This window comes from Glossina fuscipes, unplaced genomic scaffold, assembly GCF_014805625.2.
Source record: "Glossina fuscipes isolate IAEA_lab_2018 unplaced genomic scaffold, Yale_Gfus_2 111, whole genome shotgun sequence".
In the NCBI taxonomy this organism is placed as follows: Eukaryota; Metazoa; Arthropoda; class Insecta; order Diptera; family Glossinidae; genus Glossina; species Glossina fuscipes.
The window spans coordinates 2610648-2624223 of NW_023998454.1; the positions used below are offsets into that span (position 1 = coordinate 2610648).

At 35.1% G+C, this 13576-nt stretch overlaps 1 protein-coding gene across 2 annotated transcripts; it reads right to left on the minus strand.

Annotated features, from left to right (window-relative positions):
- Positions 1-9734: 9734 nt before the first annotated feature.
- On the minus strand, positions 9735-13176 carry LOC119638965 (pre-mRNA 3'-end-processing factor FIP1). Of its 2 annotated transcripts, XR_005247512.1 has the most exons (7): positions 12575-13176; positions 11332-12518; positions 11078-11267; positions 10945-11021; positions 10741-10892; positions 9885-10130; positions 9735-9811 (listed from the first exon to the last, which is right to left on the minus strand). XR_005247512.1 is itself a non-coding variant. In XM_038036123.1 (5 exons), the coding sequence occupies exons 1-5, from the start codon at positions 12896-12898 to the stop codon at positions 10742-10744; spliced, it is 1929 nt and encodes a 642-aa protein (XP_037892051.1). In that variant the 5' UTR covers positions 12899-13176; the 3' UTR covers positions 10336-10741. The 2 variants fall into 2 exon arrangements, 1 of the variants encoding a protein (XP_037892051.1); XM_038036123.1 differs by lacking the exons at positions 9735-9811; positions 9885-10130 and having other exon boundaries at positions 10336-10892.
- Positions 13177-13576: the final 400 nt, after the last annotated feature.

Below are 13576 nucleotides of genomic sequence, written 5' to 3' on the forward strand. Positions count from 1 at the left end.
AAATAAGACCAGCTTTCAAGTTAAGTTCCAAGCTCAGCACTTATTTGGCGATGGAGGTGAGACGAGTTTCAAGTTGAATGGTTTTGTGCCATGGAACAATAATAGCATATTGCCGCTGTTCGATAAAAAGGCAAATGAAGATTCGGTGCCATTTGCTACAACTAATCATTGTTCAACAAATCTTTGTATTGCGAAATTTTTCATTTTTGTTCGCATTACATTAATAGATTGCCCTCATAAATATGATAAAGCTGAAAAATGACCCTGACAGGTACGATGAAGGTGAAAAATTGAGCTGACAAATACGATAAAGCTGAAAAATTGCCCTGACATATAAGATAAAGCGAAAAATTATATACGCTTCCGCAACAATCAGTTCGACATGATTACAGTGATTTAAATGTCACCCTCTACAATTACTTTCGGCAACCTTTCCATGAAACTAAGGTTAATTCGATTCAAATCCTATTATAACGGAAATTTCTCATTTAACAGAAGTTCAGCGAAAATTTTCATTACTTTAACAGAGTTGCAGCGTTGCAATTTATTTATTAAAAGCAACTCTGTGCTCTTTCCATTCCCAACGTAAGATACTTTTTTTAAAGGAAAAAACCATTTAACGGCTTTTTACAAGTGCACTAACAAGTTGTACGAAGTATGTAACTACTATTTTTTTTCTTCTTTTTTAGATAGAAAAAGGTCCATCTATCATTGTAAGGAAAAGGAAAATCGTGTCGTGAACGGCAGTAGAATAAAGGTGATTATAAAAATATATAAATACTTTTGTGTATTACTTATGTATTTCCTCTATTTTAGACAAGAAAAAATGAAGCACAATTCTACGGTCATATTCGGTGTATGCCAAAGGTAACATTTTATTTATCTTTACTTATTTTGATGTATAATTTATTAATTTCTTTTTATTTGATTTTAGACTAAAAAAGAAGCATACGCCTCTACTATCTCTTCACCAGAATGCGATATTTCCATAGGCCAATAGTAAGTTTGTGATCATTTTTATTTACAAAATTTAGTAATCACAAACTTTTTCTTTTGCAGATATCAACATACCGGCACAGCGATCCTGATTTATTTAGATGCATTAATTATTTATTTATGCATTACGTATGTGCTGTGAGGGCTAATTTTACTCAAAACCTGTTGCTGTGATAGCTCAGCGGCTCCAGGTTCCTTTGACAAGAAATTTCTTCAAAGTATTCTTTTCTTAGAAAATTATATTTCAAGATTTCTTCTTTTACATTCACAATTTTCTATATCAAAGTTCATTTTTCTTAATCTACTGGTCCAGCCATCATTGTAACCGCACCAACCGTCTCAACACGTCCACTCCCTAATTCACTCTGCGACCAACTCTCCTCTCACTTACTGTACTCTAACTTACAAACTTAACTGAAGCTCGGCTTAAGCTAACTATTCCAATTTCTCTTTACCTAATTTCACTTTAGTTAGTCCCAATTCTTTTCGCCTTACTTCCCCTAATTTCACTCCCCCTTGTTATAAGCAAACAATGCTTCTATTTTCAATTTGTCAATGGTGGTTGTCAACAAATTTAGACTCGCTTTTTCAATTATGCTCAGTTGTGACAAAATTCATAGACGCTCTTTCAATACTTTCTCAATTGCCAACAGACACAGACTAGCTCTTTCAAATCAACTCAATTGCCTCCAAATTCAGACCTGCTTTTTCAATTGCTCTCAGATGTGACCAAATTCAAACTCGCTTTTTCAATATCTTCTCAATTGTCAACAAATATAAAGATGTCTCGACAATTCAACAAATAGCTAAAATATCTCACGGCTTAGGTTTATTTTCAATTTATACACAACCATTTAGTTGCGTGTCGGTTTATTTTCAATTTATAAACACAACCATTTGGTTACGTTTCGGTTTATTAGGACCAGGAGCAGCCGCTTAATAAATAAAACAATAAAATAAATGAATGCGAATCACTGCCAACGCACATTTTCGTTTATACAATTTTTTTCGTCGTTCAGGGAGTATTTTGGCTTTTGGCTTGAAAACGAGATTTTGTGCAGGGAAATTTAAGATCTAAGCTAAAGCTACAAACTAAATGTTTTATAATTGTAAGGAATTATAATTTAGAATAAAGGAGAAAATTGTAGGATTTCAAGCATCTTTCTATGGATTCAATGTTCGAATCGATTCAGTTTCGAATCAAGATTTGATAACAAAAACAACTTGGAACTAAATATGTTTTTCCGCGCAAAGTTTCGGGACCATAGCTAGGACTTTAACAGAAGGCAGAAGCAGACGATCAAGTCTGTTCCGCTATTGACGCTCTTTTCATATAAATTTTATAATTTCCATAAAATCAATGTTTCCATGCTAAAATCACATCTCGCTCATATTGTGCTTGATTTCTCAGTGGAAAGTATTGATAGCTTACTGTCGTCGTTCTACAAGATATTAAATCAATCTGTTTCTGCATCCGTTTTGATCAAGCAGTCCACTCCTTGAAGCAAGTGTCCCCCGCGGTTTAATAAAACAATTAAATATTGCAAGAATAGGAAAAACAAGCTTTTCAAAAAATTTTCGAAAAGTGGTTCTTCTTTCGAGTATTTCGCTTACGCAGTGGCAAGGCATAAATTTAATTCCCTCAACCGCCAATACTATTGCAGATACCTTTAGTTTGTTAAATCTTCCTTGTTTGCTAATCCTAAATACTTTTTTAAATTTGTTAATTTCAAAAGAAAAATCTCCATAAATCCCTCTCATGTGTCTTTTAATCGCTCCGAGTCCTTAAATGATTTTGAAACATCAAATCTCTTTGCGGAATACTTCCAGCAGAACTTTTCAACTGCCAATTTTGATTTATCAGCAAACTATCCATATCCGATTTCTAATTTGATTTCAATTCCCAACTTTGTTATATGTGAAAATGACGTTTTTGAAGGTTTGAGCACTCTAAAATATAATTGCTCGCCTGGACTTGACGGAAAAAAAAGTTTATAATAAGAAGAGCCCTATACAAATTATTACATATAATTAATATTGAGCGTATACAAAGCATAATGATCAAGATAAAATTTATTCGTGAAAATGTTGATAGCAAAGAAATTATGCTGAAGAAATGATTGCATCCGCTCAAAGAATAAAGATATGTATATGATAAAATTTATAATCAGTCGAATACAAAGTTCACTTGCGTTCCTAAAGCAAAATCGTATGGCTAACCTTTGTTTGCGTAACCATTAATGAAGAAGTGCAAAATTAATCGGGGGAAAATTTCTTTAAAATGAGATTATTATATCAGATTATTTAAAGAAAATAACAACCGAAATTGTAAAATGTGGATTTTGGGAAACAGAAGACAGTTCAGAAGATGTTCATTCTATAGTTTTACATTTGCAATTAGTTAGCAATCTTTAATGTTGCCGTTCTTCTTGGCTTATAGGAAATCATTGGAACGACAAAGGGAAATATATGTCGCGATTTTATTATATTAGGTTGGGGAAAAAGGAATCCATTATTTTTTCGGTAGATGGCTGCACTGATAGATTTCTCGTAAAGTATCGATCAAACAATTTCCGATACTGCACATTTACATACTGTACATTTCGCAGTAAAAAAAATTTTTTTGCTGTTGTTTGTTTGGTGCATTCAGTTGTGAGTTACGGCGTGTTAAAAATGGAAGTGAACAAGGAGAAAATTCAGTACATTTTACAGTTTTTCTTTGACAAAGGCGAAAATGCAAGCCAGGCGGCTAAAATTGTGAATGGTGTTTATGGTTCCGATACTGTAACAGCCAATTATGTGCAATTTTGGTTTCGTAGATTCCGTTCAGGAATTTTTGATGTTAAAGATGCACCTCACACAGGTAGGCCGGTCGTCGAAAATGTCGATAAAATCGGAGAAATGATCGAAGTTGACCGGCATATTAGCAGTCGTAACATCGCCCAGGAGCTAAAAATCGACCATAAAACAGTTTAAACCATTTACACAAAGCTGGATTCAAAAAGAAGCTCGATGTTTGGGTGCCACACCAATTAACAGAAAAAAACATGATGGATCGAATTTCCATCTGCGAAGCCTTGGCCAAACGGAATGAGATAGACCCATTTCTTAGACGGATGGTGACTGGAGATGAGAAATGGATCACATACGATAACCCTGTGCGAAAACGATCGTGGTCAAAGAGCGGTGAAGCACCTCAAAGGAAGGTGTTGCTATGCATTTGGTGGGACTGGAAGGGGCTTATTTATTATGAGTTTCTTCCACATGGCCAAACGATAAATTCTGAACTCTACTGTCAACAACTGGACCGTTTGAAGATAGCGATTGCCCAGAAACGGCCGTTCGAGTGGTTATTACAGCTTCAATGACACTAGGACATAACGCGGATGCGCTGGCTTCAATTGCTTCAGAGGCTAATAATGATGGGTAAGTCGTAGCTGCTTTTCCTACTGCTGCTCTTGTTATTATTGCTCCTTCTGCTACCGCTTACTTTCTCGGTGAAAATAACCTTCAAGTCGTTAATATGATTAAGTTTATGAACGATTTCATCAACATTACGCCGACTGATACCGTGTGCTCGTTTAGATCATTAAAACCATGAAAGTCTTCAAGTTCCTCTTCTTCACTTAGGGAATTATTTTCTTTTTCTTTTTTTGGAAAATTTTTGTGTCTTGTCTTAAACCTTTATAATCCTTCGATCGTTCAATTACTGCTTCTTACTCTTTTTCCTCTTCCATATCAATTTGTCTGTTACGACTTTTTTTCTTTATTTTTGTTTGTGATTTTCTATAGTTTTCATAATTTCTTAAGGATGTCTGAAATTGTTTTTTTTTTTCGGTTTCTAAGTTTTTTCATCTTCTAATGAACTTTTCACTAAATAAACGCTTTAATTTCAATCGTTGCATGTGTTCAGATGGGTGTGTGTAGTTTATAAACTAATAAACGTAGAGAATTAGTTTTTTCCCTTAATCCATTTTTGATTAAAGTAAACACATTGATGCTTTTCGTTATTTTTTTTTTTTGTTTGTTATATTTTTTCACGTAATAATGTCAGCTGAAGCATTTTAAGTTTTCACCAAAATGTTTGAGAAAGTGTATATCACTTTTTCCTTTAGAAACGTTTTTGTATAGAAATGCTTTAAAGTGTTTCTGACGTTTTTTCTTTACTTTACTCGAACAAAGTGAAAGATTTCTTTTTTTTTTCTATGAACCTTCTGCGGCTATTGATGAAATATTTTGTTAACTTTTGTTTTTGTATTCCTTTTGAACTTCACTCGTTGATCAGAATTGGTTTAACAAGTCCAAACTGATCACTATTTTGAGGAAAAGACTCTTTGCTTTTAGAGGCATTTTTATATATCAATTATATGTTTTAATAGGTCATCATATCTACCAAAAAGCTTCAAGTTTTTTCAATCGCAATCTTCAAGAAATTTTTTACAACTTTTGCTTTGCATTTTAAACACAATTATTTCACTCTCAGCTTCACTCGTTGGTTGTCACGTTCGAAACCTCAGAGACCTTAAAAAGTAAGAGCGTGAAATTCTGAATTGATTAAACCATATCTGTCCGTCTGTTCGTACAATGGTTATTGTCACTCTCCTAGCCGCAAAAATGAAGTCAGCGACTTCAAACTTAGTAGAAATATTGAACCCATCTGCACGCAAGTTGGTATCGAAAATGGGCCAAATTGGTCAGAGCAGACGTTCGTAGTAAAGCGTCAAGCGTAAATCGAACGCAACTCTGTTTCTCTAAGCAAAAACTTGTGAGTCATTGTGAGCTCATCATTCACGAATTATGAAAGATAGAAGACTGAAATATGAAAATGTGTATCAATATATTTATTTATATATTTATTATGGACATTTTTCAATTTTTTCTATTATTGTTCTTCTTAATTCTCTAATTAATATTACAGCAGTTTCTAAGAATTTCTAAGAATCGAACGTAGTCTCTCAGAATTTGTAAGAATCACATGACAGGTCTTTAAAAGTGAACAAAAACCATTCAGAATGTGTATGAGAAAAAATGCATACGTTTTTTGATAGAAGTAAACAAAAGTTAAGAAAAATTATTCCTGAGAAATTTTTATTTTATTTATATTTGACCAGGAATTTTTTAATCAAAACACTTGTAGGATTATTTTCTGTTTAAATAAATTTTCCCTATATTATACCAACAGCAAATAAAACGAAAATTTGAAAATATAACAAATATCAATCTATTTATTTATCATTGTGACCGCGCCAACCATACGCAAGCGTCTCCTCTTTCACTCACTCCTCGACCGACTAACTTTCTCTAACTTACTTTAGCACTGACAAACTTGTCTAATCTTCAGTTTAAGCTAATTACTCTCAACTTCTCCTGAATTCCCTTTACTTTAATTTCACTTTACTTGATCCTAACTCTCTTAGCTTAACTTAGAAGAATAGGGTCAGTATATTTAAAATTAATTCATGTAGTCCTAGAGCCTTTGATTAGTTGGCCTGTTAGTATCGATTACTGTCGCTTACCGTAGGTTATTTAAAAATTCAGATACTATATGAAAATCTTTAAGTAAATTTATAAAACTATGCATAATTAAACTAACTTTGTTTTCAAAATTTGTGCGCATCAGATATCAAAACTTTCTAACATTTCTTTTATTTTTAATTTCCCGTCTCTGTAGTTTAACCTTGGAATTTGTCGTCTCCATATGGGTTTACGTGCGCACGTTTAATGGCTGCCCGGGTATGCACTACTCCGATTTCTCCACAAGTTTGTCATCGCATTTTTTTTGAAGACCTATTATAAACTAAAGTTATGTGTTATATTAAAGTTTACGGCGAGTTTACTTGCCTCTAATTTCACTCTCAGTCATATGGATAGGGAATGTTAATTGTAGGAGATATGATTTGCCATCGACACTACACTTTGCTATGCATAATTCGTCAATCCGCTGGGCATAACATGTAGTGCATGAATATTGTGCAAATCTTGATTGGGTTTTTGTGTTTCCAAAGCATAAAGTTCTTACATAAATTGGGAAAGAAGATCATAAACAATCGATACATTGTGCAAGTACTTTTCTTAAGCAAATTCTTATTAAAATTATGAAAATTATTTGTGGCCGTCCAAACTTAGGTTTTTGGCTGGCTGATATCGAAGGTAATGTAGAGAAGACATAACTCTTTCGCGAAGCTATTACTTTTGATGAAGTGAAGAATGCGCCTGATCAGATTTCTTGCCGTTTGTAGGATTAGGGCTGGATTGTTCAACATGCTGAGCGAACGTTCCTCAAATCGCATGTTCGACTTGTTCTTCGACAATTGACCTTTAACGAAAGTACAAATTAGAAGCAAAATCTGCCCCTTTCAAGAAGAAGGCAGATTCAATTTATATCCTTTGAAAATATGTTTGTCTCGGTACGCGGACAACTTGTAAGCACCTTATTAAAGAGCTTTTTGGTAATTGTTACTATCCCTTTGGCGGGTAAATTCAATTTACCTGACCCCAATTTTTCCAGTTCCACTGTGTCCATTTACTTTTCGGTTTGACTGTCACATTTTCAATGGTCGCCTTCGGATTAGACAAACATATTAAGTAATAATCCTCGCAGGCTTGTTTATCGAATAAACGATTGCGGTCCCAATGAAACTCCACAGTATGACAAACTTAATCAAAAACTCTTGTATAATTTCAATTAAGTTTTGTGGTGAAATCTTCCATATTTTGAATAATATGCTTACCTTTTATTTCCCAAAATTGCTGCGAAACGAACGCTTCAACTTCCGTTCGCAGTTGGTATTTGCCAACTATTATAAGATATCAATTTGACAGCAACTTTTTCCGAAAATAAACGTTGTAATCTGATTGTCTGAAAGCGAGCTATAGACGAAAGTTCGGAACATACATCTACCACATAATTTGGGTGCTTATTTGGAGTTGTGAGATTGCGTAAAGCACGTCTTATCGCTGTGTTAGTAATTTCGGCTCGATAAACATTTAAGTTTGGCTTTTAAAGCCGATATTTTCATCTTCACAATCACAATCTGTCCATATAATGAGAGTACGCTTCATGTGTTGTTTATGCAAACAACAAAACACATTGCCATGGAGATAAACGTCACAACTGGATTACGTACGAATACAACAACTGTCTTCTGGTCACAAAAAGTGTCAGACCAACAATAAAACACATAAACCTCCGTTATTCATTATCACCAACGCGAGGAATTAAATATGAAAACTATATTACGTACATATGCAACATATATTTTATATATCTGTTAATTTCTTACAATTTCTTTATATATCTCAAATTTATTTGACACACGAGTAATTTTTAATGCAATATAAAATTTTATTTGGTATTTCGCTTTCTTATTTATAATATATTTCAATTTTTTTGGTAATTTTCACTCGATTTCAATTTTTCGCCAAGCTCTTTATGCACCAGTAAAATGGCTTCGATTTTTCACTGAAAGCCGTTAGCTGGTTTTTTCTTTTACATGGTTTATAAGAAAAGTACCATGTTTACAGAATGGAGAGAGCACAAAGTTGCTTTCAATAAATTACAAGGCTAAGATTCTGTTATGCGAATGAGAATAAAGTAAATACAGTAGTCGAGTGTGAAAAAAATAGAATAAATTTGTATCTGAATAATCGAGGGGCCATACACTCCTCATTATCCCACAAACATTCTGTTAAATAAGCAAACATAAGCACTTGTTCTCTAACCTGTAGCGTACATGAGATAACGATTAAAGGATGCTTGCAGCGAGAAGATCAACAATATTTAAAGGAATGGTTGCTTTCGTTGGACAATAAAGCCCATCGTCGTTAAAGTGAGAAATCGAATTGGAGGTATAATAAGGTTAATAAAAGCTCTATATGGGCAGTTGATTAATCCAGTTTATTAATAGATAGACGGCAATAGATAGACGGCAATAAACGTGGTTGACTAACTTGCACCCTGCGAAGGATCTTCTTACAATAGGCGCACTAAACGCGTGTAATATAAACCACCATCACGTTTGGCTGACACGCATTGTATGCTTCAACGGTACGACCAGTAGGTTCCCACAGCAACTGCTAAACGATCTTCAGTGCCTTTTCCAAACATGTACGAGATTTTCCTGGCGTGGATTTATGAAAAAATCCTTTGCTGGCGTTACATTAATTGTCCGATGATTTGGCACAGCGTTGCGAAAGAGCGACGAAGGAGTGTGACAAACATTTTCGATTCGAGTTTTATATTTTTTCAGTTTGAAAGGAGACTCTTCTTGGCAAATTCTTAAAGTAACGAAAGCACTAAACCAACAACTAGTGACCGAATTGATTGGAAGTGCGTTGAGGAATTATCTCAGCAATTTCATTACGAATATCGGGGGGCCAAACTAAGGTCCGCTTGTACTACAACCTCCGCTACTAACACACAAGTTATGTTTTAAGTTTTGACGAGTGCTAAAGAGAAAAGGAAGACACATCCATCGTGATGAATGGAAGAGCATGCTTAAGTGCTTTCCGAATTTGAAACTGGCCTACAATTTATATACTCTGTGGAATTATGGTAGCTTGTTTAAGCGCGTAGCAAAAATTAAATTTTGATACATTACAATATTGTATAGGCGTGGTCCATTTCTTCCATTTTCATATAGGTGCTACAGCGTCACAGGCAGAAAATGCGTTAAATGCTCTGCACATTTATCTCTTAGGGTTTGTCAATTATGAGCAAAAAGTCCACTTTTTCACGAATATTTCGTCGTTGGAACAACCCTCATAAACCTTTCCTGCGAACTTAATCTGGAATGAATTGAGTAGTTGTTCTCAACTTGAAACAAAAATAAACTAAAAAGGTTAAATAAAAAAACATACCACGTTAGCTAGAAAACTCATTCACTTACGCTCTAAAGTAACAAAATTCGAAGTTCAAATACATTGCAACAAGTGGTAATTCTTCTCCTTTAATTTGCCAGAATTCGAAATTCGCTCATTAAACAACTATTGGTGTATGTCATCGCTATCTCGGAAGCTAGGCCACGTAAGAAAACAGTGATTATAGTTATGTAAAGGTCTCTCGATATTACCAAAAATCACCAAACGATGTCGGAATGTTATATGGTTTATAACCGCTTTTTTGAAGATGAAAGCTAAAAAGGTTCAAAAATACATACTTGGTAGTTCTAATGTTAATGTAATAATAGCATATAGTAATACTATTTAGATCCACTTTAAATTATTTATTATTAAAAAAAGAAAAATAGCTATGAAGTAAAAGCAAAGAAAATCAATAAGTCGTTATTTTTTAAAATTACTGTTTCTTTTTGTTTATTGTTTTTTAAGTAATGTTTTTAGAAACTTTTTCTCTATTATTCTGTGTGTAAAATGATGAGCTGGAAGGTAAAAACAAATTTCGATATTTTCATGCCTCCGTCTTGTTTAATAGTTGCTTTACGGCAGGAAATGGTATTTTTAGCTCGACTTGTTTTGCACCCTGCTTTTATCAAGTACAATTTAGAAAAATGCTAAAAATGACATGATCTTGCATTGCCAACTTTCCATAGCATTTTCTATATTTTTGAATAAACAAAAACTTTTCCTGGCGTTTCTTTTTTTCACATCCACTTTATCAGCTCACTGTATAGTACACTTTTTAAAAACATTTATATATTTATATTTTGTGCAATCTCATATATTTTATGCTTTCCTACGTTTTTGAACGAAGTTCTTACTTTATTTCAAATGTTTATATACACTAACTTTATTCTTCGTCTTCTTTACGATGCGATTTTTTCTTATCACTCCGACTAGAAGATGATGATGTCGTCTTACTAGAGCGTTCACGTTCTTTTTCACGCGATTTTGAACGACGCCGTGATTTCTCGCGACTTCTAGAACGCTCGCGTCTTGATCTACGACGGCTAACGTTAGTATAAATTTATACCTGAATAATCCAACATTTACCTTTCTCTCTCTCTTTCTCTTTCACGATCACGTTCTCTTCGTCGTCGTTCCCTCTCTTCTTCAGAGCGCTCATTGTCCTTTGGGTGCAAATAAAGTAGATATATGATAATATGGAAATAACGTTTGTACTTACATCAATTTTCTCATTTCTATCTCTATCTCTCTCGCGTTCTCGATCTCTATCTCTATCCCGTTCGCGCTCACGTTCTCTATCTTTATCATTCCGTTCCTTGTCTCTATCTTTGTCCCTTTCTTTCTCTCTCGATTTGGACCGCCTCCGAGATTTCTCACGGCTTCTCGAACGTTCACGTCTTGACCTTAGACTTATATACGAAAATACGCGTTTAACATTAAAAATACAAATTTTTGTGTCTAAATACTGCTTACCTTTCACGTTCCCGTTCTTTTTCGCGTTCCCAATCTCTTTCACGACGACGTCTATCTCTTTCTTCTTCTGCTCTATCCGGAGGACCGTTAGGAGCCATAAGACGTGGCGGACCCATAGGAGGCATTCGCATAGGCGGACCATTTCCTGGACCCATCATCATTCCCATCGGAGGCGGTGGGCCCATATTCATATTGGGCATGACCATGTTTGGCATCATTGCTTGCGGATGTGGTGGACGCATCTGTGGAGGGGGACCACTCATTTGCGTAGGAGTAACATTCATTTGATTCGGCGGAACACCCGGTGGTCCTGACATTTGCGGTGGCGGTATAACGTTGGGACCAGGGGTTAGCTCTTTTATGCCAGTGGGAACCCAATTAGGATTTTCGTTGCCCCACTGTGATTCTTGAGTGGGTTCATAGCCATAATCAAATGGATCGGGCTCTTGATAAAAAGGATCATCTGCCGGGCCAGGGCCATTAAAATTCAGTGGCATTTGCCCCGGTCGTGAATATTCGCGGCATTCAGCAGTCATTACCTGAATAGCATTCTCTTTTGTGCTAGTTGTACTAATAGGTCTGGGAACACGAGGCATTATACCAAACCTAGACGGAGGTCCTTGATGTGGACTGGGCGGAGGCATTAAACTTGGCAGTGGCATTGGGATATGCTCGTTTAAAGGACCTGGTGGTGCAGATCCCTGCTGTATAATGCTTTGCTGCAGTCCGACGGGTGGTGGCTCTTGCAATAATTGTTGTCTGTCGGGCAGTGGATTAAGATTTTGAGTTAAACTTGCCAAACCAACACCACTTTCCACAACGCGAAATCGTTTTTGTCTTTCACAATAAGCTCGCCATGTTTCCTCATTAAAGCCATAATTAAAATAATCTGTTATATCAGCTCCGGGTTTTCGCCAAGGCTTCTCTTCTAGTGAATCTATACTAAACTCATGCGCTGCAACACCATTTATAGAGCCAACGCCTTCAAAATCTTCCATTGAAAATTTACCGCCTTGAGGGACGGGTTTAGTTTTCTCTTGACCAGGTGGACCAGCCAATAAATTAGAACGTTGCTTGATATTATAAGTGCTAGCAGCAGCTTTAGTGTCACCGATGACTACATTAATATCATCATCTGAATCATCATCATCATCCACATCATCATCCGAGCCGGCGCCTGTTTTTTCCTATTAAACACATTCATAAAAAAAGGTTCATACACATAAATGTAAAAATGAACTACTTGATCCTCCTCCGCTTTCACTTCATCAGTAGTAGTAGTAGTAGCGGTAGTAGCGGCCACTGCTTCTTCATCTTCCTCCATTTCATGAGCAGGATCTTCAAATTCAGCCATATCCGCCTCTTCTTCCTCTTGATCTTGCTCATTATCCACATTGTCATTACTAACATCGCCACCTTGGACGGCAGCTAAAGCCTCGTTCTCTGCCTTACCAATCACCGAGGCAGCAGTAGCTACTGTTTCGCCAGCACGTTCTTCTTCATTTGTTGTCGAATCGGGATTTGATGTGCCATACAACCAACTATCTTCGTTCGTATCATCTGCCATTGTGTATTTTTATCCGCGAGAGTTTCTTTTTCGTCAGCAATTAATATTTACTTATTAAGAAGAAAAAATTTAAAAAAACAATCTTAGCTTTTACTAAAACTGGAATACAAATGTCAATCTGTGTTAAGAAAAAAAAGTAAACACGGGATGCGAATACAAAGATAAGGTATAATTGGAAGATAAAGCAAAATAATATTGTGTGCACGTTCTAATAACAACAAAAATTGAGTTAGCAAACAGGGTGTCATTTTGTCCTGTAAGATTTTCTATTTAATACGACACGTTTACGATATTTCCAGAGTAAATGATTATTATATTTTTTAAATTTTTATAGAGTTTATCATATTTGTTTTACATTTTATAATAATATGTGTTCTCCGTATAAACAGTTTAGTTAAAATTCTATTTCTTACAATAACAAGATATTTTTTTATTGGATTTGGTGTTATGGCTTAAAACTATTTTCCTGCGAGTGTTATGAAGAAATGTTTAAAATTCATTGTGCGATTTTGAATGTCATAACATCTCTGTCATATTCTATGCGAAGAGAACTGAGCAGTTTTTGATATAAAAAGGGATTTGTTTAGCGGCAAAATTGATTGTGGTGATTCTCTCAGAGCAACAAGAAACGGCTTTGGTATGGTGAAAAAATAACAGAAAGACTTTATTGAGGTGTGT

Bases quoted from the DNA above. Each gene is read 5' to 3' on its own strand.
- LOC119638965 (XM_038036123.1), bottom strand. From the start codon at position 12,898: ATGGCAGATGATACGAACGAAGATAGTTGGTTGTATGGCACATCAAAT. The intron at 11,022-11,077 runs GTAAGTACAAAC...TTGCACCCAAAG, and splicing joins ATAGAAATGAGAAAATTGAT to GACAATGAGCGCTCTGAAGA. The intron at 10,893-10,944 runs GTAAATGTTGGA...TAGCCGTCGTAG, and splicing joins AGAGAAAGAGAGAGAGAAAG to ATCAAGACGCGAGCGTTCTA.